Source organism: Rana temporaria, chromosome 3, assembly GCF_905171775.1.
Source record: "Rana temporaria chromosome 3, aRanTem1.1, whole genome shotgun sequence".
NCBI lineage: Eukaryota > Metazoa > Chordata > Amphibia > Anura > Ranidae > Rana > Rana temporaria.
Genome location: NC_053491.1, coordinates 60,402,633 through 60,428,430, shown reverse-complemented (window position 1 = coordinate 60,428,430; position 25,798 = coordinate 60,402,633). Strand labels below are relative to the sequence as shown.

Sequence of the window (25,798 nt, the reverse complement as noted above, 5' to 3'; positions counted from 1 at the left end):
AGCAGACCAGTGAGGTTACCCCTCTCATTTCAATGTCTATAGTTTTAACTACTTGTTACTTTTTAGAATTTAGCTCAAATTGAGCAACTCCCACTGCAGGTCCTCCCTCACCAATTTGAATCAACAGTTCAGATCTGCCTGGAGTTCAGCTTTAAGGCCTGGTTTACACCTGTTTTCAGTAACACTACAGTCCATTGAACATGTTTTTTTATGGGTCATTCTGGTTCAATAGGCTTCAATGGAGATAATATGCAAACTGCATAAGTGTGAACCAGGCCTAAATCTAGCCAAGTCAGATAAGCAGATTCCATTCTTTAACCACATACCTGTATGTCAATTTTTTTTTTAAGTGGTTGTACCGGGGTGATGCCTGCCGCCGGCGGTCATAACAGCCGTCTCCCCGGTCTCCAGTCCCACCAGGAGACCTGAGCAGCCAACCGGCACGTCCGTCGGGAGATCCAAATGAAGCTGGAATCAGCACTGATCGCGGACTTTCTACTCTAAGGGCCAGTTCACACCAGACGCAGTTCCGTGTGCTTTTTTCTGCACAAAATGCATGCACAGTGTTTTCCATGTATTCCAATGGCTCTAGTTCACACTATGCAGTCAGTTTCTGCACCGGAAACTGACTGCATGGTGTGAACTAGAGCCACTGGAATGCATGGAAAAACACTGTGCATGCATTTTTAGCGAAAAAATGCACATTGAACTGCGCCTGGTGTGAACTCGCCCTAATAGAAAAGGTTTACGGATGTGTGCTTGAAGAAATTTTACTACATTTCTGGAGATCATGAGTCAATTTGAAAGAAATCTTCTCAACAGGGACAAACTGCAACATGCGATCCAATTCCAGTTCGGACCCGGAATAAAATAAAAAGGGCCCTACACAATTTTGGTGTGAATGCAATTTCAGCCTTACAAACTGTGTGGCTGAATTCGCATTGCAGTGACAATCACATGTGATGTGCACTGCAGCGTGAATCACATGCAATGTCTGGCATCGCATAAGTATGAACACAGCCTGAAGGACAAGGAAATTCTTCCTAACTGGACGCCATTGCCTTTATATTTATAAATGTACACATATGAAAGCACTTTTACTTTGTACCAGTTACATGCTTTGTACCTAAATGCACATTGCAGAAACCCATTATAATTAGCCAACGTTATGAATAAGTTCTATTGGCATAGTGGTACAAAACCACTTGAAGTTACAGGAAATAAAAAAATAAAAAGATACAGATTGCTTGAACTGCCTCTATGGATTGTTCAAAGGTAACCGTTCCCATGCCACGACTTTTTCCATCTTTATCTTCCTTAATGTCGGCTCTCTTCACATTTCCAGCAATGCTAAACACTTCCTTCAGTTTCTTCCACCCAACTTTAAAGTCCAGCTGAGGAAAAGAAATAAATAAATCAGTGTAAATCCCAAAACCACAGCTTTTGCTGTCAGTAGGATTGCATTAATATTTTTTCTTCTTTAGAAGTTAAAACTTACATTAGCAACAAAGACTGTTGTTCCAAGTCGCCCAGCTCTTAAAGCAGTGATTATCTCTGGAGGGATGTTGGGGTTATTGAGAATTGAAGGTGGGAGGTTTACAATTCCAGGGCCTACATCAGCGTTATGGCTCCCAGGGAACTGGCCTCCACTACGCTGCAGAACTCTTCGTGCATGCTCCCCATCTGGATCCTGAAAAAAAAGCACACATTAAAATAAAAAAAGGGATTTTTATTAACAGCTTACCTGTAAAATCCTTTTCTTGTAGTACATCACGGGACACAGAGCAGCATAGCCATTACATATGGGTTATATAGTGTACCTTCAGGTGATGGACACTGGCACTCTCCGACAGGAAGTTCCCTCCCTATATAACCCCCACCCATAGTGGGAGTACCTCAGTTTTGTAGCAAGCAATATGCATCCCAAAATTCCCCATAAGAGGGGTGGGAGCTCTGTGTCCCGTGATGTACTACAAGAAAAGGATTTTACAGGTAAGCTGTTAATAAAAATCCCTTTTTCTTTATCGTACATCACGGGACACAGAGCAGCATAGCCATTACATATGGGATGTCCCCAAGCAATGCTCCATGAGGGGAGGGAGACAACCAGAAAAAACCAAACAAGAGGTGCCACCGGACAAGAGGAGATTAAACTGCGGCCCGCAGTACCGCCTGCCCAAAGGCTGAATCAGCGTTCCTCCTAACGTCCATTTGATAAAATTTTGCAAATGTGTGGACAGATGACCAGGTTGCTGCCCTGCAGACCTGAGCCATAGGGACCTGGTGATACGCTGCCCAAGAGGCACTTATAGCTCTAGTGGAATGAGCCTTAACCGATAAGGGTGGACTCTTCCCCTTCAGGCCATAGGCCTGAATAATCGTCTGTCTAATCCACTTAGCAATAGTGGCCTTAGACGCTGCCTGGCCCTTCTTGGGCCCTTCCGGCAGAATGAATAAGACGTCCGTCTTACGAATCTGGGCTGTAGCTTCCAAGTAAATCTTTACAGCTCTAACTACATCCAAGGAATGTAGTAACCTCTCTTCCTTAGAAGAAGGCTTTGGAAAAAATGATGGAAGAATCACATCTTGATTAAGGTGAAAATTTGATACCACCTTAGGCAGGAAGGACGGAAGCGGCCGCAAAACGACCCTGTCCTTATGCAATAATAAATAAGGTGCCTTACATGACAAGGCTGCCAACTCCGACACCCTTCTGGCGGATGCCATGGCCACCAGAAACACTAGTTTCCTAGTCAAAAGGACCAAAGGAATCACGGACAAGGGCTCAAAGGGCTGCCTTTGCAAGGCCGATAGAACCAAATTTAGATCCCAAGGATACAGGGGAGCTTTAATCGGGGGATTCACCCGAATAACACCTTGTAAAAAGGATTTCATTAAGGAATGGGCAGCCAACGATCTCTGGAAGAAGACCGACAAGGCAGACACCTGCCCCTTGATTGTGCCGACCGCCAAACCTTTTTCCACTCCCAACTGTAAAAACTCCAGGATTCTCCCAATAGTATATTTGCGGGGATCCCATTTCCTGGTTTCACACCAGGTAATATAGGCCTTCCACACCCTATAGTATATTAACCTGGAAACTGGTTTTCTTGCGTTTATAAGGGTAGAAACGACCTGCCCTGAAAGGCCTCTGTTTCTGAGAATCAGGGACTCAGCCGCCAGGCCGTTAAATTTAGGGCCTGTAAGGCAGGGTGGTAGAATGGCCCTTGTGAGAGGAGGTCCGGACGTAGAGGGAGGACCCAAGGCTCCTCTACGGTCATCCTTTTTATCAAGGAGTACCAAGGTCTTCGGGGCCACGCTGGGGCCACTAGAATCGCTGGCTTGCGTTCCCTTTGAATTCTGTGAAGAAGACGGGGTAGCATCCGTATTGGAGGGAAGGCATAGATTAGCGCAAACTGATGCCAAGGACACACCAAGGCATCTGTCCCGCAGGCCAATGGATCCCTCGTTCGAGAGACAAAGTTTGCTACTTTGGCATTGAATCTGGACGCCATAATGTCCACCTCCGGAGTACCCCACTTCCGGCAAATGACCTGGAACACTTCGGGATGGAGGGACCACTCCCCTGGGGACATCTGTTGGCGGCTGAGGAAGTCCGCTTGCCAATTGTCCACCCCGGGGATAAAGATAGCTGAGATGCAGGGGACATGGGCTTCTGCCCATGAAAAGATCCGATCTACCTCCCTTTGGGCTGCCTGACTCCTGGTGCCACCCTGGTGGTTTATATATGCTACGGCAGTGGCATTGTCGGATTGTACCCTTACTGGGGAGCCCTGCAGAACCTCCGTCCAGCCCAAAAGAGCCAACCGAGCTGCTCGGATCTCTAAGACATTTATGGGTAGGGCTGATTCTGCCCTTGACCATTTCCCCTGTAGGGTTAAATCGTCTAGGACTGCACCCCAACCTGATAGGCTGGCGTCCGTGGTTACTATCCTCCATGAGGGGGGATTGAACGATCTTCCTTTCAGAAGATTTTTTGTGACTAGCCACCAACACAGGCTCTGCCTTACCGCATAGGGAAGGGAAATGGGAAGATCCAAGGCCTGGAGTCTTTTGTCCCAGGCCGCGAGAATTGCTCTCTGTAGTCTCCGAGAATGGATCTGGGCATAGGGCACTGCCTCGAAGGTGGCCACTAGCTTTCCCAACAGGCGCATGCAGAGGCGTATAGATGGCCTTGTGCTGCTTAGGACTATGTGGATTAACTCCCTTATCGAGTCCACTCTGGACTGGGGCAGGAAGATCCGTTGTTGTCTTGTATCTAAAATCAGACCTAGATACTCCAACCTTCTTGTGGGCTGTAAAGCCGATTTGTCCCGGTTTAGAACCCAACCCAGGGACTCTAGGCAGTTTACTGCTAGCAACACTGCCCGATTTAGACCGGCCGCTGAGTGGTCGACTACCAGAAGATCGTCTAGGTAGGCCATGATCAGAATGCCCTGTTCCCTTAGGATGGCTAATACGGGGGCCAGGATCTTCGTAAAAACCCGAGGGGCCGTGGCTAGTCCGAACGGAAGAGCCACGAACTGATAATGCCGATAGTTTAGGGCAAAACGCAGATACCTGTAATGGCCTGGGAAAATCGGAACGTGCAGGTATGCGTCCTTTATATCGATGGAGGCCAAGAACTCCTTTCCTTGGAGGGCGGCCACCACCGAACGAATGGACTCCATTCGAAAAGACCGGACTCTTAAAAAGCGGTTTAATAACTTTAGGTCCAGAATAGGCCTGACGTCGCCGTTTGGCTTCGGGACAACGAAGAGGTTTGAGTAAAACCCTTGTCCTTGCTCCCCTGCTGGTACTTCCATAATCACTCCTTGAGATAGGAGTCGCTCTAGGGCGGACAGAAGCGATGCCTGTCTCTGAGGGTCGCCTGGAAGTCTTGACATTTGAAAGTGAGGAGGGGGGAACTCCCGAAACTCCAGCTTGTACCCCTGAGTTACTGAGGACAGAACCCATTGGTCGGTAACTTGGGCCCCCCACAACTCCGAGAACAACCGGAGTCTTCCCCCCACTCGAGAGAGTGGGGGCGCCCCTTCACAAGGCTGCCTTAGGGGCAGCCTTAACCGGCTTACGGTTCCACGGTCTCTTGTTCCCTGCAGCTTGCCCCTGGGGCCTGTTTGCAGCTGCGCGTCCAGGAGGCCGTCGATACTGCCTAGAGAATGAGGGCCCTGGAACTGGAGAGGTTGGGCGCTTAAAAGAGGGACCTCGGAACCTTTTCTTAACCGGTAAAAGGGTGCTCTTACCACTAGAGATCTTTTGAATATATTTGTCAAGATCTTCTCCAAACAATCTCTCTCCTTGAAAGGAGAATCCTGTAAGGAGTTTTTTGCAGGGGGTTTCTGCAGACCAGTTCTTTAACCAAAGTAATCTTCTCATGTGGACCAAATACAGGGATAGGCGGGACGCCTGTTGGATTGAATCCTTGATAGCGTCTACCGCGAAACATAAGGCTCTAGGTAGATCGGCTAAGTCCTGAGCCTGTTGAGCCGGGAGGTCCTTTAGGGCCTGCTTGGCCTGGTCTTTTAAAGCCTGGCAGACGCCAATGGCAGCTACAGCTGGCTGGACCACTGCCCCCGCTGTGGAAAAGGATGCCTTTAGTAAGGTCTCAAGCCTTTTATCCACAGGATCTTTGAACATGTGAATATTGTCCACTGGACATGTTAAAGCTTTATTGACACATGATATGGCTGCGTCAACAGTGGGGACAGCCCATTTTTTTGAAAACTCCTCCTCTAAAGGGTACATAACTGCGAACCTTTTAGGAGGCAGAAAAATCCTGTCTGGCTTAACCCAGTCCTGAAATATCAGGTCCTTTAACAAAGGATGGACCGGGAACACCAGGTTGGCTTGGGGCGCTTTTAGGGAGCCCAATGAGGACACAGCGGAGGCCAGAGGCTGAGGCAAAGGCATTTTAAAAGCTGACCGCACCATATCCGTTAAGGACTGAACCCACAATTTTTCTGCGTGAGAAGCTGAAAAAGGTTCTTCTATAGTAGAATCTTCAGAACCCAAATGGTCCAAATGATCCTCAGCCTGGTCTCCTGTATCTTCCAATTCCTCAGTGGAAAGGACATCTTCCTCAGGAGATTCAAACCTGGGAGACGGGGACCTAGCCCGCTTCTTCCCGGATAAAGAGGCCGTAATAAGAGCGGCCATCCTCTTTTCAAATCCACCCAAGGTGGAGGCTAACATCTCTTCCGTGACATAGGAAGGAGTTGGTTGAATAGGGCCCGCCATAGCACCTAGCAACCCCGATGGCTCACCCAGGGCAGCAACCTCCGGATCCTCCGGGGAGGTAGGGGCAGGTGGATTCTGGGAAATATCCTCCGAGCCCGATGGGGAACCCTTCGGCTTTTTAACACCTTTAGCATTTTTAGCGTTCCCTGCACCCTTAGGAGCCATAATAACAAATCTGAGATACTCCGCTAATATACAACTAACTGTAATAGCTGGAGAAAAACACACATTTAAATAAATGAGGAAAAAAAAATTTAGGCTAGGGTAATGTTAGACAGAAACTAAACTTCCCAAACCCTAACAAGAGATAGCAATATTGAGCCCCAAGGGCTTAATCATATCCTAATATTGCTTCCCTTAATGCTGGGCTAAGAGAGTACCAAATACTAAGTACTCTGACTGCTACTTAGTACACCGGCTTTTTAGAGAAAATATGAGCTTAAACAGCTCTTTAGCAAGGTGTGTACAAAAAAACGGCCACTAGGTGTCACTGTGTCAGCATAACATAGGCAAACCTATCCTGCTCAGCTCAGCATCGCTGCTCCGTGTCCCTTCACAGCCTTCAGCAAACTGACAGGCTAAATAGAGTTTTTCCCTCTGATGTACAGAGGGGAGGGAACTCCCTGGGCGTCCCCCGCCCCTCCACGCAGCGTCGGCGCCTATAACAGTGCGCGCGCACGCGCGCTCCCGACGCCGCTTTCAGGAAGCAGGAAGCAGAATCCATGTGGGGAGAGGAGCCCGGGAGCTGCTGGAGATACACAGACATCAGGAAGTAAGTAATTTAAACCTGACATGCTCCCTTTTACATTTCATGGAGCAAAACACCTTGTAGCAGCAGCAGCAGTCTATTAGCCCAGCCAGAGGAACAGTATACCTGGGTGTTTGAGCCATCCAGTCATGCAGACTTTGTGGTTTCTCTTTTAGCCCATGCACAGAGGCATAAAAAAGGCTTTTCCCCAGAGTCCCCTGTGGGGAGCCCACTGACAAACCAAGTTCCGTAGGCCCCCCGCTTACCTTTCCACGCCGCAGGGTATTGCTCATGCAAGAGGCCCAATCTTCCCCCTTCACCGTGGGTATGGTCATAGACCTTCAGGGACCGGGGTCCAAGTCAGGAACACCACACACCTGGACCTATACAGCACTACTGGCAGCAGGTATTCATAGGTTAAAAAACCCAGTCCTGGAACCCAGAGTCCAGCCCTCCAAGGAGAGGCATTATAGGCAAAACCCCATCCACGAATTGGGGCCCGGGTACCGTCCACTTTGGCTATGAAGCACCTTGGACGGATCCGGTCGGCTGGCCCTGGTCCCAAGGACAAACTGCAGGCACAACCTTCAACGTGCACCAACACCTAAGACACTGGCGAAAAAACTGAGGTACTCCCACTATGGGTGGGGGTTATATAGGGAGGGAACTTCCTGTCGGAGAGTGCCAGTGTCCATCACCTGAAGGTACACTATATAACCCATATGTAATGGCTATGCTGCTCTGTGTCCCGTGATGTACGATAAAGAAAAGGTTGGTGCAAAGCGGATAGACTGCATTCACACTTCAACGTTTTGAATCGGACAGATTGGCCATGATTCTTAACGCACCGATGTGTGAAGGACAAATCGCAGGACTCACATTTGAGATGCCATTCACCTGAATGACACCTAAAATCAGGGTGCGGGTCTCGTATGATGAATCGTGAGATAATCTGCATCACGTGAAGCATGTTGCCCAAAAGTAGCTCCTGAACTTTTTTTGGGCAACAAGCTTCATGCGATGCATTTGCTGCGAGACTATCACTGCAGATCCCCCCCCAGCGTGATTTTAGGCGTCATACAGATGAATTGCACCTCAAATGCGAGTCCTGAAATGTATCAAACAATGGAGCTTCAAAATTGTGGGGAGAATTGCGGCAAATATACCAGCGATTTAAAACAGAGGTTTTAATGCAGTCATAGTGTTGCGCAACTAGCTTAAGGCTAAATGACCCCTAGATGCTTACCGCCTTGATGTTAAGGGGTCTTCCATTTAGATCATGCTTATTCATTACATCCAATGCCTTTTGTACAAATTCCATGTCTTTAAACTCCACCACACTGCAAAAAAAAGTTTTGATGAGGATTTTGATTGTGTAAAAATTTTACTTACACAAACACACACACACACAATCAAAAGAGACTTACCCACAGCCCTAAATCCACGTGGCCACACGAAAAGAATCCAAAAAAAATAAAATAAAAATAGAAAAATGTTAGCTTGAATACCAAGATCAGAGATCACTACGGGGTCTATTTAAAATGTTTTCATACAACTTAAACCAGGATTCACATTTTTTTCAAATTGGATTCAATCAGAAAAAAAAAAAGCTAAAGGTGAACCCTCAAGGAATCTTTTGAAAACATTTATAAAAAGACACCCAAGACTGGATACACTGACTGTCTAAACATAGCCATCATACAGGACAACTTTGTCACCCCAAAAAATTTCTTCAATATTAAATCTCCAAAAAACCGTAAACCGCAAATTAGACTTCTGTCACCAAGCTCAATGACTCACTTGTTTCAAAAAAAAATTATATATATTATATATAATCCTTAACCAGATAATTCGGTTTCTAATTAAGAGTCTAGCTCAATGACTCAAAACGTTCACAGCACTGACAGTGGAGCAGCCCTGCACGCCACAACAGGTAATTCAAAAAAATTATATTTCGAGACAAATTCACTACAATCCCAGGAATACTGTTAGACGTGCCAGTGAATTGTACTCCGAACCTGACTGACATCTGCATTGAGCTTTTAGCAGCAAACTTACAAGAAGTGAGCAAGCAAAATGTTTAGAAATTCAGTTAGTCGTCACTTTCAACCTCATGTAATTTGGATGAAAAGTAGCATACTGTGAGCCTTGGAACATTCAGACTGCAATACAGTGTAAGAAAATGAAACTTACTTTCCAATATACTTGTACAGTGATACAGAAGACTACTGAGGCACTTTACCCCTCAAGCAGATGGTTGCCCACGGCACTTACCCTTGATTTTCCTTCAGAATCCTTAAAGAGCTCCACGTATGTAACCTCACCAACTACATAAGACATACAAAGGGAAAATACCAAGAGACAAAGCATTTAACACCAGTAACTTTACTGTGCCCTGTGCACAGCTCTACAAAACAAAATGACCTATAATTCACCAACAATCAAACACAGAACCGACATAGCACCTATCAATGGCTACCTCATTTTGCTCAATTTCAGGACTGGGAAGCAGCCACATTGTCAAGAGCAATAGACTAATAACCATTTTACTCCTTAAATACCAGATGTAGTATTTGAATAGGATATAGTTGAACACATTCAGATATGCAGCTAGTACCTTAATCAACTCGTTAGAATAGTTAAAACATGTCGATAAAAAAAGATTGGCCATCCAACTCACAACAGCTGGTTTAAGGTGACCTTCTACCTGAATGTCTTCAATTAGTAAAATTGTCTTAAGATCCAAATTAACAAGTCAATGTGTTTCACAGTAGGCTACAAAGAAATACAGTGAATAAAACCAAAAATAGTCATTCACCTTACAACAGAGACACCAAGGACTATTACAAAATGTTACAATTTAAAATAAAAGAACACACTACCATGAAACCAAGGGAACGTTTTTAGACTTTGGTGATTTCCAGTGAAAACCATTAAGTCTCCAGTCCAATTTTGTAATATTGGATATTAAGTCAATTTCACAAGAACAGGCACTAAACAAAAACTGCAAGACAGTCTTTGCCATTAAACACAAGGTCTCCAAAATTACTCTCTATCTGCAATAATTGTCTGCTGTGCAAGACAAGCGCCTACTGCTTGGAAACAGCAGTTATGTATCCAGACATCTCCAAGTTATACTAATGGTCAGTAAATACATCTCCAAGTTATACTATTGGCCTGTAAAAACCACATTACAGCTGCAATTAACAGCATGCAAACACTTCCCTGGTAAACAGGTATAATAATCGCTATGTACTACATTAAAAAAAACGTTACCTGTGTAAACCAGGGTACCTGTATTAAAGGTGTGAATTTCAAAAGCTTGAAAGGGAAGGGAAAGGACTGAATATATATATATGGTTGCATCTATGACTGCAGCCAAAGCTTACCTTTCTCCCTCATAAGGTCTTTAATGGCTTGCCATTTCATGTCATAAGGAATATTGCTGATGAACACCCTATTCCGGCTCTGACCCTTTTTCTCCCCAGAGCCCTTCTCTTTTCCATAAGGATGGAATCTGTTTCCCTTTCTATTTCCAGATTTCTCTTTAAGCGTGGATTTCTCTTCTTTTGTGTCGTCATTGTCCCTGCAAGAAAAATGCATTGACATTATATTTACATGAGGGTTTCAAGTGCCCAACAATAGTTCTTGGTTCTTACACCAAACAAGGGACGCTTTTAATGAATACATTGAAAAGTTTCCTGGTAGAATTTTGAATCATCACTTTTCTAAATAATGTAATTGTTACATAACCCTCTAGTATAGTACTGACCCTATGCCCATAAATGATGGAGTAAACACTCACTTTAACCCCTTCCTGACCAGCCTCCAGTTATACTGTGGCAGGTTGGCTCCCCTGGGTGAACCAACATAGCTGTACATCAGTTTGCCATTTGACCACTAGGGGGTGTGCCCCGCCGATGTGCATGTACTCGCGATCGCTCCACAGACAGAACAGAGATCTGTCAATGTAAACAGACAGATCTCAGTTGTCAGGGGGTGAGGAGAGCGATCTGTTCATACAAAGTATGAACGGTCGCTCTCCTCACCCAGGCAGTCCCCTCCCCACAGTTAGTCACTCCCTAGGCAACAGTTAACCCTTTCCCTGTCAGTGACATTTACACAGTAATCAGTGCATTTTATAGTACTGATAGCTGTATAAATGCGAATGGTCCCCAATGTGTCCAATCTGTCCACCACAACGCTGTCGCGCCACTTTAAGCCGAGACAAAAGGTCTCCCAGCCGGATACAGGGAAGGGAGCAGGCACCTATACACCATTCAGGGGTGTAGAAGCATCAAAAGGAACACTGCTCACCAACCCAGTGCATGAATATGTGAATGAGAGTTGCCTCAGCCAGTGCCGATTCAGCCATGGCCTCTGCCATGTTTTACCACACACACACACACACACACACACACACACACACACACACACGGCCTTGGACACAGAAGATGTGGCTGCACTCATGCACTGGGTCAGAGAGTGGAGTTCCTTTCTTTCTCTGGTCAGGGTCAGAAGAATGTTTTACTGTTCGGAAAGTAAAAATGAAACTTCCTGCCATTATTTGAAAGAGTTAGACAATTTTTTGTTTTCCTCCCATTAATACACATTAGGGCTCTTTTCACAAGGAGCAGAGTCTGCTCCAACCAGCAGGGGATCTGTGCTCACAGCAGATTGGGATAGGCGTCAGAGTTTTGACATTCCTGCCCATTCAGTTTCTGCTGTCCTATGGGCAGATGGGTGTAAGCAGACTACACCGTTTACACCGGCTAATGCCAATCCAGTCCTCAAAACCAGAAAAGGGTGTAGTGCTTTTCCCAGACCTAGAGGTAGGTGCATATGGCCACAAGTCCATTTATATCTGCCTACCCATAGGGCTCCGTGTACCCTACTATCAGGGCCACCTGAAAAACTGACAGGCGGAACCAACCAGAATGCTCACGTGAAAGAGGTCCAAGCCTTTATTTTTAAAAAGGTCCAATTTCACTTTAGGCCAACTTCACTTATTTAGTTACACAATTCACTAAATACTTTATTGCAGATAAAATAAGCATTTCAAACTCAATCACATATAAGACTCCATCAGAAATGCCATTCCCAGCTCATCTGATTAGCTCACAACTATTCCCAGCAGTTTGTACTTTCCATATGTTAGGCCAGAAGGTGCCCCCCTTCATTACCATTTCCTCTGGGAAAGAAGATCAAATAACTGTTGAGGATGATGTCACAAAAGCCTGCACTGCACAAGCAGTAAATACCCCTTATTTTAAAGCTGATCTCACAACGTTTAGTGCAGTTCAATCCCTTTCCACCACCACATCCCAGCCCTGTAAGTGGATAGAAATGGAGACAAGCATTCCAATCATGTGACCACATGAGTCACATGATTGAAAGCTCCCAATTTCAAGTATGCTTAGAGAGCTTTCCGTAACCAGTTTACTGTGCAGTGAGCGCGCTCAGCACAGAAAACTTTATAGTCCACCTGCCAAGAAGGTCATTAAGCGGTAATTACAGCTAAAAGAAAGAGGTTACTTGTACTCGGGCAAATGCTCCAAAACTTCACCCGATACCTGGGCAGTCAGGGTGATCAGTGCTGTGGAGGAGTTACAAGCACCGATCACCCTGTATAGATTTAAAAGTCTGACAGCCACAGCCGGTCCTCTCTCTCTCTAAAAACCCCCGCAGCGGCTCCTTGTCTCCCTCCATGCATCTGTCCCCCTCCATGCATCTGTCCCTCTCTCTTCTACCCTACTGTGCTGCTGCCGCCCCCCTCTGTATCTCAGGATGGACTCCTTCGTTTTCTGAATCCGATCTTGTGTACGGGCCTTTAGAGTTACCAAAACTACCGGTATGTAATATGAGAGGCCTACTTAAACCAGCCAATCTGTATACAATCAAGAAGGTCCTTGCACTGCACACTTGTTAGCAGAACTAACATTGTACTGTGTATGGTCAGCCTTAAAGTGACTGTACTACTATGTAGTACATGGACCTTCCCAATTGGATACTAATGCAATGAACTGTACCCTCACATCACAGTTTGAGAGTCTAAATGAGAATGTAAAATCTCACTTTATAGTGTATGGCCACCTTAAAGGCCAAGAACACTTTTTGAAAATAAAAAATGCATTTTTATTTTTTCCCAAGGAGCCTGCAGAGCATCGCACCCGCAATCAGCAGATTGGGGTTGCAATGTCCAGCTCCTGCAGACTCAGGATAGCAGTCTACTGTACCTCTGATACAGGTAGGTCATAGGACTGAGGATGCTCAACATCGCCTTCATAATTCACTGACAAATACAAGCCATCAGCTGCAATGGATACTTGTAGTCTACTCATTCACAAGAAATGGCACGTCACAGGGGGTCACCGTCACAAAGCGGAGTTGCACCCAAAAAGTGACAGTGAAACCCTGACATGCCACATTTGGCATGTCTTTTTGGGGAGAGCGGATACCCTCTTTAGAGGCATCCAGCACCCACTTCCTCCCAGGGCTCTGCAAGTTCACCTCTCCCCCCTCCCTGCAATCTTCTGGGATAAGTCCCAGAATATTACCCGGCCATTCACAGCATGCCCATCTGTGAAGCCACAGTTGGGCGCCCACAGTAAGAAAACCGGCGCTAAGGAGCGGGACTTTGTACGCCCGCATCGCTGGACCGTGGGACAAGCGAGTGTCAGATTATTAAAAAATCAGTAGCTGCTGACTTCATTTTTTGCCAGAACTACACTTTAAAGACAGGTGGAACATGCAACATGTTCAACGGTCAACTTATCCCTTAAAATCTCACCACACACACTAGAGCTGCACAATTAATCGTTAAAATTGTGATCTCGATTCAACCCTCATGATCTCCAATGCAGAGTTTGCCAATTCTTTCATATAACAAGTGGAGAGGATTATCAGCCATCAAGAGGAAAAAAATAAAAAATGGGCAGTCTGCCAATTTTTAACAGGAAACATAGTAACTAATGCTTTCATCTTAGATCAAAGGGATAAACTTCTGTGTGTGTGTGTGTGTGTGTATAAAGAAAAAAATCTGGGCAGTCTGCCAAGTTTTTAACATGAAACATTGTAACAAACACTTCATTCTTCTGTGTGTCAGCCCAGGTTCACACTGGGTACGATTTGAGATGCGATTCCACATGTCAAATCGCATCTTAAAACGCTGGCATTTGCACCGTCCTAATCCGTGCAACGCCGAATCTGCAGCGCTGCACCAATTTCAAAAAGTAGTTCCTGTACTACTTTGAGATTTCGGGCCGCGATTTACATTGACACCTGTGCAGAAACCTGCACAGATGTCTCTTAAATCGCGGCCGAAATCGGGACTGCCAGCGGGAGTGAAATCGTGCGAGTTCAGCTGAACTCACAGCAGCCCAGTGTGAACCTGGGCTAAATGCAGGAAGTTTAACCACTTAAAGTCCAAATCTTTCTCACACTTGTTTAAAGCGGAGCTCCACCCTAAAGTGGAACTTGCGCTCATCGGAAACATGGCTCCCAGAACACAGCGGGGACCAGTGAGCACGGCGCAGCGTGACTCGTGCATGCGCCGTAGGGAACCGGGCAGTTATGTCACAACGCTTCACTTCCTGGTTTCCTCGCCGAGGATGGCGGTGGGGGCAGCAGAGTGATGAGCGATCGCCCGTCCTCTGCTGGCGCTGGACTCCAGGGACAGGCAAGTGTCCTAATATTAAACGTCAGCAGCTGCAGTATTTGTAGCTGCTGGCTTTTAATATTTTTTTTTCGGCTGAGATCCACTTTAAGGTAAAATCAATATTTTTGCTAGAAAATCACTTGGAACCCCCAAACATATATTTTAGCAGAGACCCTAGGGAATAAGATGGCAAATGCTGCAATATTTTACGTCACACTGCATTTGCCCAGCGGTCTTTCCAAACAATTATTTGGGAAAAAATACACTTCAATAAAAAAAATAAAGTGTAAAGTTAGCCCAATTTTTGGGGGTTTTAATGTGAAAGATGTTACACCGCAAGAATCGTGATCCATCTTATGAACAAAAAAAATTGTGATTCTCATTTTAGCCAGAATTGTGCCGCTCTAACACACACACACACACACACACACACACACACATTACAATCTGGTCATGCTATCTGCTTTACATCTACCAACTATTATGTAGTGCAAGAAGAGCCTGTCTGATCATATGGTTCAGGTTTGTCCTCCTATTACACAGTTGTGCTAAACTGAAGGTAAATTGTATCATCAGCATTAGGCTGACCATACACCGTACAACCCCCTTTAGCTTCACAACTACATATTGGAGGACAAACGTGAACCATCCGATCACTCTTTAGCCAATCAGGCAGACTCCAAAAAACTACACAGTTGATGGCAGATGCAAGGCTAGGCTCACTTCTACCTGTGATGTGCGCATGTTAACGCATGTATACATCACAGGTACAACAGTCGATCCATTTCAATGGGCTGACATACCCACAAGAGACCAACGTGCTGCATGGAACCACGCGTTTTTTCATGTACAAAGTGCAGGCATTTTGCTTGCCGGTCAGGAATGCGTGTCCTCACACATGTGCATGCAGGCTTAAAGTCATTGTAAACCCTTTACAACCACTTTCTGCTACAGGTAAGCCTTGCATGTAGCTCCCCCGGATATCTCCTCAACCTGCACGGTTTAGAAGACATCCCCCTGTATCAGCATGTGCTGACGTCATCGGCACATGTGCACTGAAGCAATTGCACATACGTGCCATTGCTCGTTAGACTGCCATTACCGGCGGCCCCCGCGTGCATGTGTGGGAGTCACATTGTGGCTCCGGCCAATCACAGCGCCGGAAGCCCGCTATACCCGGAACTCCAGGAGAGATGTCACTGGCCTGAGCAGTGTACGAGGACTGGTGCGGGGGCTTCGATCCAAGGCAAGTAATATATAATGAGATAGTATGTGATGCATACTATCTCATTATGAATGTCTTGTTTTGTTCGTGGGTTTACAACCACTCTAAGGTAGTTCTAAAAGCTCAAGTTTTTTTATTTGTATACATGGAGGTAAAAATAAAAAAAACACTGTGTGCAGCCCCCCCAGAGCAAGCTGCTTTCTATGGAAGGAGGGGCCAGGAGTGCCGAAGAGGCTCCCGAGAAGAGGAGGATCAGGGCAGATCTGTGAAAAACCAACTGCACAAGAGGTGGCAAGTATAACTTTTTTTTTTTAAAACCCTATCACTTGAAATCTGTTTTCAATCATCAATTTTTATTTTTTTAAGTCAGCAGCTACAAATACTGCAGCTGCTGACTTTTAAAGAGGAAGTAAACCCTGATGGGTTTTACTTCCTCTCTGGTTCGCTGCAAATGAAAAGCATAATGGGCTAGTATGCATAGCATACTTGCCCATTATGTGCCACTTACCTGCAAAAGAATCCAGCAATGTCAACTCTTCCTTCCGGGCCGCGGACTCCAGCTCTGTGATTCGCCGGAGCCGCATGACATCACTCCCACGGGAGCTGCGATTAACGGCACAGGCTAGGGAAGAAACAGCACTTTGTTTCTTCCCGCGCATGCGCCATTGGAATTTTCGGCGGAAACAAGTGAAATATCTCCTAAACAGCGCACGTTTAGGAGATATTTCCACAACCTATAGATAGAAGAAGTCCAAGAAGTGGGTTTACAAACCACTTTAATACAGACACTTACCTGTCCAGGGAGCACGCAATGTTGGCTTCCCTGAATTCGATCCGTCCATCGGGTGCGGGCACCACAATTCTAATTAAGGGAAACCGGCAGCGGAGTCTTACGGCCCTAATGCGCGCACACACACACACACACGTCAATGGCGGGCTGTCTACTGGGACACACGTCCCAGAAGACAGCGAGGGGGGCTTGGCAAAGAAGAGGCCATGATGTCCTGCGTCACGGACCAGATGGATCGGAAGTACAGGCTGTACTTCATAACAAAAAAAAAAAAAGTACATATATTTTTTTTTAACTAGCCAAAAACGAGGTGTGGAGAGGTAGTCTTTCATTTAAGACCACCTCTCAAAAGCGGTTGGAACTCCAGGAGATTGTACAGTGCATGGTCAACCTTTACAACCTGATTGTACAGTCTCAATTGGATCTACTAAGAACTGGGCATTATAAAGACCTGCCTCATTGGATATCATTGAATGGGCTATTTAGGCCTCAGAGTTTTGAATCTAGATCAGATTGTACAATCCCCTCCTATATCCTGCAATCAGATTGTACAATCCGCTCCGGTATTCCCTTCCTATATCCTGCAATCAGATTGTACAATCCGCTCCGGTATTCCCCTCCTATATCCTGCAATCAGATTGTACAATCCGCTCCAGTATTCTGCTACTATATCATGCAATCAGATTGTACAATCCGCTCCAGTATTCCCTTCCTATATCCTGCAATCAGATTGTACAATCCGCTCCGGTATTCCCCTCCTATATCCTGCAATCAGATTGTACAATCCGCTCCAGTATTCCGCTACTATATCATGCAATCAGATTGTACAATCCGCTCCGGTATTCCCCTCCTATATCCTGCAATCAGATTGTACAATCCGCTCCGGTATTCCCCTCCTATATCATGCAATCAGATTGTACAATCCGCTCCGGTATTCCCTTCCTATATCCTGCAATCAGATTGTACAATCCGCTCCAGTATTCCCCTCCTATATCCTGCAATCAGATTGTACAATCCGCTCCAGTATTCCGCTACTATATCATGCAATCAGATTGTACAATCCGCTCCGGTATTCCCCTCCTATATCCTGCAATCAGATTGTACAATCCGCTCCGGTATTCCCTTCCTATATCCTGCAATCAGATTGTACAATCCGCTCCGGTATTCCCCTCCTATATCCTGCAATCAGATTGTACAATCCGCTCCAGTATTCCCCTCCTATATCCTGCAATCAGATTGTACAATCCGCTCCGGTATTCCCCTCCTATATCCTGCAATCAGATTGTACAATCCGCTCCGGTATTCCCCTCCTATATCCTGCAATCAGATTGTACAATCCGCTCCAGTATTCCCCTCCTATATCCTGCAATCAGATTGTACAATCCGCTCCAGTATTCCCCTCCTATATCCCGCAATCAGATTGTACAATCCGCTCCAGTATTCCCCTCCTATATCCTGCAATCAGATTGTACAATCCGCCCCGGTATTCCCCTCCTATATCCTGCAATCAGATTGTACAATCCGCTCCAGTATTCCCCTCCTATATCCTGCAATCAGATTGTACAATCCGCTCCGGTATTCCCTTCCTATATCCTGCAATCAGATTGTACAATCCGCTCCAGTATTCCCCTCCTATATCCTGCAATCAGATTGTACAATCCGCTCCAGTATTCCGCTCCTATATCATGCAATCAGATTGTACAATCCGCTCCAGTATTCGGCTCTTATATCCTGCAATCAGATTGTACAATCCGCTCCGGTATTCCCCCTCCTATATCCTGCAATCAGATTGTACAATCAGCTCCGGTATTCCCCTCCTATATCCTGCAATCAGATTGTACAATCCGCTCCGGTATTCCCCTCCTATATCCTGCAATCAGATTGTACAATCCGCTCCGGTATTCCCCTCCTATATCCTGCAATCAGATTGTACAATCCACTCCAGTATTCGGCTCTTATATCCCGCAATCAGATTGTACAATCCGCTCCGGTATTCCCCTCCTATATCCTGCAATCAGATTGTACAATCCGCTCCAGTATTCCCCTCCTATATCCTGCAATCAGATTGTACAATCCGCTCCGGTATTCCCCCTCCTATATCCTGCAATCAGATTGTACAATCCGCTCCGGTATTCCCCTCCTATATCCTGCAATCAGATTGTACAATCCGCTCCGGTATTCCCCTCCTATATCCTGCAATCAGATTGTACAATCCGCTCCAGTATTCCCTTCCTATATCCTGCAATCAGATTGTACAATCCGCTCCAGTATTCCCCTCCTATATCCTGCAATCAGATTGTACAATCCGCTCCAGTATTCCGCTCCTATATCATGCAATCAGATTGTACAATCCGCTCCAGTATTCCGCTCCTATATCATGCAATCAGATTGTACAATCCGCTCCAGTATTCCCTTCCTATATCCTGCAATCAGATTGTACAATCCGCTCCAGTATTCCCCTCCTATATCCTGCAATCAGATTGTACAATCCGCTCCAGTATTCCGCTCCTATATCATGCAATCAGATTGTACAATCCGCTCCAGTATTCGGCTCTTATATCCTGCAATCAGATTGTACAATCCGCTCCGGTATTCCCCCTCCTATATCCTGCAATCAGATTGTACAATCAGCTCCGGTATTCCCCTCCTATATCCTGCAATCAGATTGTACAATCCGCTCCGGTATTCCCCTCCTATATCCTGCAATCAGATTGTACAATCCGCTCCGGTATTCCCCTCCTATATCCTGCAATCAGATTGTACAATCCGCTCCGGTATTCCCCTCCTATATCCTGCAATCAGATTGTACAATCCGCTCCAGTATTCCCCTCCTATATCCTGCAATCAGATTGTACAATCCGCTCCGGTATTCCCCCTCCTATATCCTGCAATCAGATTGTACAATCCGCTCCGGTATTCCCCTCCTATATCCTGCAATCAGATTGTACAATCCGCTCCAACATCAATCTTTTTGCCTAGTGTATTGTTGCAAAAGATTGCAGTACATTGCATCAGATTGTCTATCGTATGTCTGATTTATACTCGCACATAAATGAAGCGATGAGAAGGTGTCGGGCTCTCGTGTGTGGATGTGATGGGGAAGGAGGTGATCAGTGATTGGTTGGGGCCTGTGGTTCAGGCGGTGCGGGGTTCCCGGGCTGTGTACAGACAATGGCGCCCAGTGCGGCCTGTGGGGATGGCGGGAAGGAAGGCGGCCCCGAGCTCTCCTCCTCACCGTCCCCGCACACCCGGCGGGGACGGAAGAGTTCCCGCTCACAGCCTCCCTCCTCCCACCCCGTCTAGGTGCCGCCATTTCCCCTCTCCTCACACCTACTTCTTCATGCCGTTGGAATGGCTCTCCTCCGCCATGCTGGCGTCACACTGGTCGTCGCACTCGCTGTTGTTGTCGCTGCCATTGTTGAGGGCGTCCTGGGAGTCTTGCTGGTCGATTTCCGCCATGGTTCCGATGTGAATAGCCTTCCGTTCAATGCTACCGTCCGCGAGGAAAGAGTTCACAAGGCCGCGCCGCCTCTTCTTCACAGGGGGGCGTGATCACAGGGAAATCTCGCGAGAGCTCAGTCCCCTCCTACCGGCCTGCCCTTCACACAACTTTATTGTTAGCGGAAGGGGCAAACACTGAGAGGGACAATAGAGTGAGGGTGGGGGAGGACCTCTTTGTTTCCCCGAGAGTTTGTGCAGCACCTGGCTGTACAAAAGATGGAGAATGTCCCCTGGTTACAGTGCATTACATAGTCACATGCTGCATTCATAAAGGCCTCACCTTGTTCACCAGCAAGGTGCTTTACAGAGCAGTCAGGGCCCACCTGCACCAGTCACAGAGACAAGGCTGTGTACCTCATAAACACCAGTCCCACAGAGACAAGGCCATGTACCTCATAATAAACACCAGTCCCACAGAGACAAGGCCGTGTACCTCATAAACACCAGTCCCACAGAGACAAGGCCACCATGTACCTCATAATAAACACCAGTCCCACAGAGACAAGGCCATGTACCTCATGAACACCAGTCCCACAGAGACAAGGCCATGTACCTCATGAACACCAGTCCCACAGAGATAAGGCCATGTACCTCATAATAAACACCAGTCCCACAGAGACAAGGCCGTGTACCTCATGAACACCAGTCCCACAGAGACAAGGCCGTGTACCTCATGAACACCAGTCCCACAGAGACACGGCCATGTACCTCATAATAAACACCAGTCCCACAGAGACACGGCCATGTACCTCATAATAAACACCAGTCCCACAGAGACAAGGCCATGTACCTCATGAACACCAGTCCCACAGAGACAAGGCCGGGTACCTCATAATAAACACCAGTCCCACAGAGACAAGGCCACCATGTACCTCATAATAAACACCAGTCCCACAGAGACAAGGCCACCATGTACCTCATAATAAACACCAGTCCCACAGAGACAAGGCCATGTACCTCATGAACACCAGTTCCACAGAGACAAGGCCATGTACCTCATAAAAAAACACCAGTCCCACAGAGACAATGCCACCATGTACCTCATAATAAACACCAGTCCCACAGAGACAAGGCCATGTACATCATGAACACCAGTCCCACAGAGACAAGGCCATGTACCTCATGAACACCAGTCCCACAGAGACAAGGCCATGTACCTCATAATAAACACCAGTCCCACAGAGACAAGGCCACCATGTACCTCATAATAAACACCAGTCCCACAGAGACAAGGCCGGGTACCTCATGAACACCAGTCCCACAGCTTGTCTCCCACCATGTACCCCATAATAAACACCAGTCCCACAGAGACAAGGCCGGGTACCTCATGAACACCAGTCCCACAGAGACAAGGCCATGTACCTCACGAACACCAGTCCCACAGAGACAAGGCCATGTACCTCATAATAAACACCAGTCCCAAAGAGACAAGGCCACCATGTACCTCATAATAAACACCAGTCCCACAGAGACAAGGCCGGGTACCTCATGAACACCAGTCCCACAGAGACAAGGCCATGTACCTCATGAACACCAGTCCCACAGAGACAAGGCCATGTACCTCATAATAAACACCAGTCCCACAGAGACAAGGCCATGTACCTCATGAACACCAGTCCCACAGAGACAAGGCCATGTACCTCATGAACACCAGTCCCACAGAGACAAGGCCATGTACCTCATAATAAACACCAGTCCCACAGAGACAAGGCCGGGTACCTCATGAACACCAGTTCCACAGAGACAAGGACATGTACCTCATAATAAACACCAGTCCCACAGAGACAAGGCAGCCATGTACCTCATAATAAACACCAGTCCCAGCCACAGCTCTTTAACCTAGGGTGACCAGACATTCCCAGTTTCAGGGGAAAGTCCCCTGATTGAGGACACTGTCCTCCCTGGTTTTGTCCCCAGATTGGCGTACATGGCGTTGCGCCGTCGTAAGCCCTTTGTGAATCTGGGCCAGTATATGTATTTAGAGGTGTAGTGGAAAACACTGGGTGATGTTTTAGCAGTAATCATATTTTTGGTAATATCAAGAAATATAAATGTATAACTGCGCTGATTGTTTTTCACATATTTGGTTTATAGCAGCATTCATTTGGTTGCACCACAATGCTTGTAGACACACTGGAATACACATACACACAAGGAGGTTTTGTTATTCTGAAGATTGAAGTGAAAAATAAAGGAAGAAATGCACTGGAACACATTACAAACACATTACAGACGTGTGGAAATGTATATGCTGAAATGCACAACAAATGTGGAATTGTGGTGTGAACTAGCCCTACAGCAGTTAACTCAAAAACAAATATTTGAATATATTATATATTTTTTTCTTTTATTGTCTTTTAACTTCCTTAAAAGCAGTAGTAAACCACACCTTAAAAAAATAAAAAAATAAACCCGGCAAGGCAATATCAGAATGTGCTAGTATGCATTACATACTAGCACATTATGAAATACCTACCTTAGAACAAAGCCTTCCAGCTGCAAACTGTCACCTCTGATAGGACTTCCATCTTCACCCAGTCTTCCTTCCAGATTCGCATGCTCCGGCCATCTCATTGGCTGAGCCGTGGCACAGAGCTCTGAAGGGATGGCACAGGTATGCTGTCCCTTCAGCACATGCGCCGATGACGTCACCGGTTGCATGCAGTGTTAATATCTCCTAAACAGTGCAGGTTTAGGAGATATTCACTGTACCTTATTATAGACTTACTTGTAGGTACATGTAAAATAAAATACTTTACTACCACTTTAGCAGACCAAGCTATCCAGCAAAAGTGGCAGTTAGAAAGTTGAGACTAAACATATAAGTTGGAACTAAACTCTTCTATCCTTTTCAGCCATGGAAGCTTCCATCTTCTGTTTGATCTTCAACTGCCATGGTGCTGCACATTTGATCAGTTATGATTCCAGACATTTGATGTTTTGACAATTTTGGTTTGAGAGCACAAGCAAATGTGACAGTTAGCTTTCCCAGCTTACCTGGAATGCAACTGTTTTTTTAAAACCATGCTTGAATATTGAGAATGAATTTAAAAAGAAAAAAAAAGAAGTGTAAATATGTTCTTAGGGCCCTTTCACACGGGCGGACCGTATGTCTGCTTTTTCATCCATCCGTGTACGGATGAAAAAGGGACATACATTGGTCCCTATGAGATTGCGGGTGTCAGCGGATAATCATCCGCTGACACCCGATCTCGCCCGCTTCCGCATTCCTCCGATTCTGCAGACAGAGGAAAACCCTATTTTTCCTTCCGTCTGCAGATCGGATCGGGTGAACACGGACAGACGGTCTGTGTTCATCCGATCCCCCATAGAGGAGAGCGGAGAAAAGACAGGGCGGTCCCTGCACAGTGTGCGTGGACTGCCCTGTCATCCGCCGGCTCAGCGGGGATCAACGGAGGGATCCCTGCTGAGCAAGCGGAGGTTCACGGGGTGGATCATTACTGATCCGCCCCGTGTGAAAGGGCCCTTAAGAGATTGTGTTTGGCAAAACCATACTTAAAGCGGAGCTCCACTAGGGTGACCACATTTCCAAACTACCATTCAGGGACACCCCCCTCCCCAAAAATCAGCTTGTGCTGTAACGAATCACAGCACAGTGATTGGACACAAGAGGCGGGATTTATAAAATTTCTCCAATCACAAGCAGGGGGCGGGGATGTGCTCCTCGAGGCATTCCCGGCCAGGACAAGTACTGTCAGTGAGTAAAGCGGTGATGTGGTGGCCTTTTTTGGGGGCATTAGTTTGGCTTGGGGGGTGGCTGTGTCAGTTTCATTCCGGGACACTGTATTGTCCTGGAATGAAGGTGCCCGGGACAAACCTGCAAAATGCGGGACTGTCCAGGGGAATCCGGGACGTGTGGTCACCCTAAGCTCCACCCAAAAGGTGAAGCTCCGCTTATCTGCTTCCTCCCCCCCTCTGGTGCCACTTTTGGCACCCTTCGAGGGGGAGGGGGAAACGTGTACCTGGTTTTGACAGGTACTCGTTCCCACTTTTGGGAGACCTGGCTGCGGCGAGATGAGGCAAGGTCCCCCAGAAGTTCAGCCCCCCTCCTCCTTCCCCCGCTGCCAGGCCATTCAGAAGGCACAGCATGCAGATATTTGCAACTGCTGACTTTAATTTTTTTCCTGGGGGGGGGGGGGGGGCTGCACTTCCTTGTATTCTGTTACATTTCTTTGGTGAAAATCACAAAATCAGTGTTTATTATTTACTCTATAGGAAAGTTATAGATTCCACAAACTATGGCATATATATGTAGCGCTGGTTACTTTCCAGAACCGGTGCTATGTTAAATTTAGAGGTTGTCAGAGAGTTAGTTAACTCTGACCATGTTGATTTGTTCAAATGTGGGTCTCTGTCTCAGGTTTGGCTGTGCTGTGGGTCCATTCTGTAGTTTCTGGGGTGCTGATCTCACCCCAGGTTGGCAGGTGGCAGCAGTGGAGTCAAGGATTGGGTGCTCTGGCCCAGCAGCCTATCAGGGAGGTTTGGCCTAGCTGTTCATGCTGGGAGAGAGTATTTATGAGGCAGACGCCATCTTCCTGGGTCTTCTCCTCGTGTGGCACCCACCTTTAGGGTAGCCACTTCACGCCGCCCCGGCAAATGGCTTTCTGGGCCGGGGTTGCGCGTGCAACGCAAGGATCCTGGATTCGTGACCAGTAATCGATCTGCCGCTTGGGGACTCAGTAATCGACTGGGTCCCACCTAAGAAGGTCCTGGGTCGTCCGTCCAGTTTGGAGGAGGCGTATGGTGGAGAGTCTGCCTGAGGAGTACCAAGAGAGGCCGGTGTTCCGATAGGGGCCTGACCATCCATCGGGGACCAAGGGAGCCAGACACTGAGAGGCTGGATGTTGGCCACCTGTCAGTCGGTACCTTAATTTAAAAACTACCTGAAGGAGATCCAGGTGCCAAGTCTGCTAAGGAGGATTATCTCCGCTGTTCATTTATCAGGAGGGTCTGTGGCAGAGACTTTTTCCTAAGGTTCGAGTGACACTCTGGCTGCCAGGCTGGTGAGAGAGGCCTGTCCAGGTGCGCTATACCCACTGAGGCTGGAGTGGTGAAAGAGACATTACACGTGGGGGCAGGACTGTTTCCCTATTATCGACATCTGGATCTGCTGTCTTCATTTCTACTAAACCTCTACTCTTCACCAGGTTTTATTGTTTTTACCCGGCTCGGTAATAAAGAGCACAGAAAAAGACACCTGTCGTGGGCATTCCGTTACTACAACTTCCACCAAATACCCCTAGACATCAGAGAAACACGGGGTAACATGACGCCCAAAACAAACATCAGCTCCTTTGGGGGTAGTGCTACATTTGACTAGTGACAGTACAATTTTTTTAATTTTTTTATCACTCTGTCACCATAGTATCATTGTACTACTCTGGAGAAGTAATCAGTATTTTTTTTTACACATTATGATTGCTTATAGCAAATCATTTCATTGTTATAATCAAGCATTTTACTGAATGAAATTAATTAATTCAGTTTGTTTTGTTGTGAAAAGCTGTGATTGGCCACAGCTAATCACATGGTATAGATGGTCTGTAATTTGTCCGGCCTGTACCATGTGATCATTGTCCGACCACAGCTAGCAACACA

General features: G+C 46.6%; 1 protein-coding gene across 1 annotated transcript in view; it reads right to left on the bottom strand.

The window, feature by feature from the left end:
• The window catches only part of MYEF2 (myelin expression factor 2), a 28,593-nt gene extending 8,356 nt beyond the window's left edge, over window positions 1-20,237 (bottom strand). Inside the window, exons 1-7 of the mRNA XM_040342657.1 lie at window positions 20,013-20,237; window positions 10,396-10,592; window positions 9,281-9,333; window positions 8,434-8,441; window positions 8,253-8,346; window positions 1,499-1,690; window positions 1,241-1,394 (exon numbers count right to left, since the gene is read on the bottom strand). Coding sequence (XP_040198591.1) covers window positions 1,241-1,394; window positions 1,499-1,690; window positions 8,253-8,346; window positions 8,434-8,441; window positions 9,281-9,333; window positions 10,396-10,592; window positions 20,013-20,137 — 823 coding nt within the window. The 5' untranslated portion in view covers window positions 20,138-20,237. The remainder of the gene's footprint in view (window positions 1-1,240; window positions 1,395-1,498; window positions 1,691-8,252; window positions 8,347-8,433; window positions 8,442-9,280; window positions 9,334-10,395; window positions 10,593-20,012) is intronic.
• Between the last annotated feature and the right edge of the window lie 5,561 nt (window positions 20,238-25,798).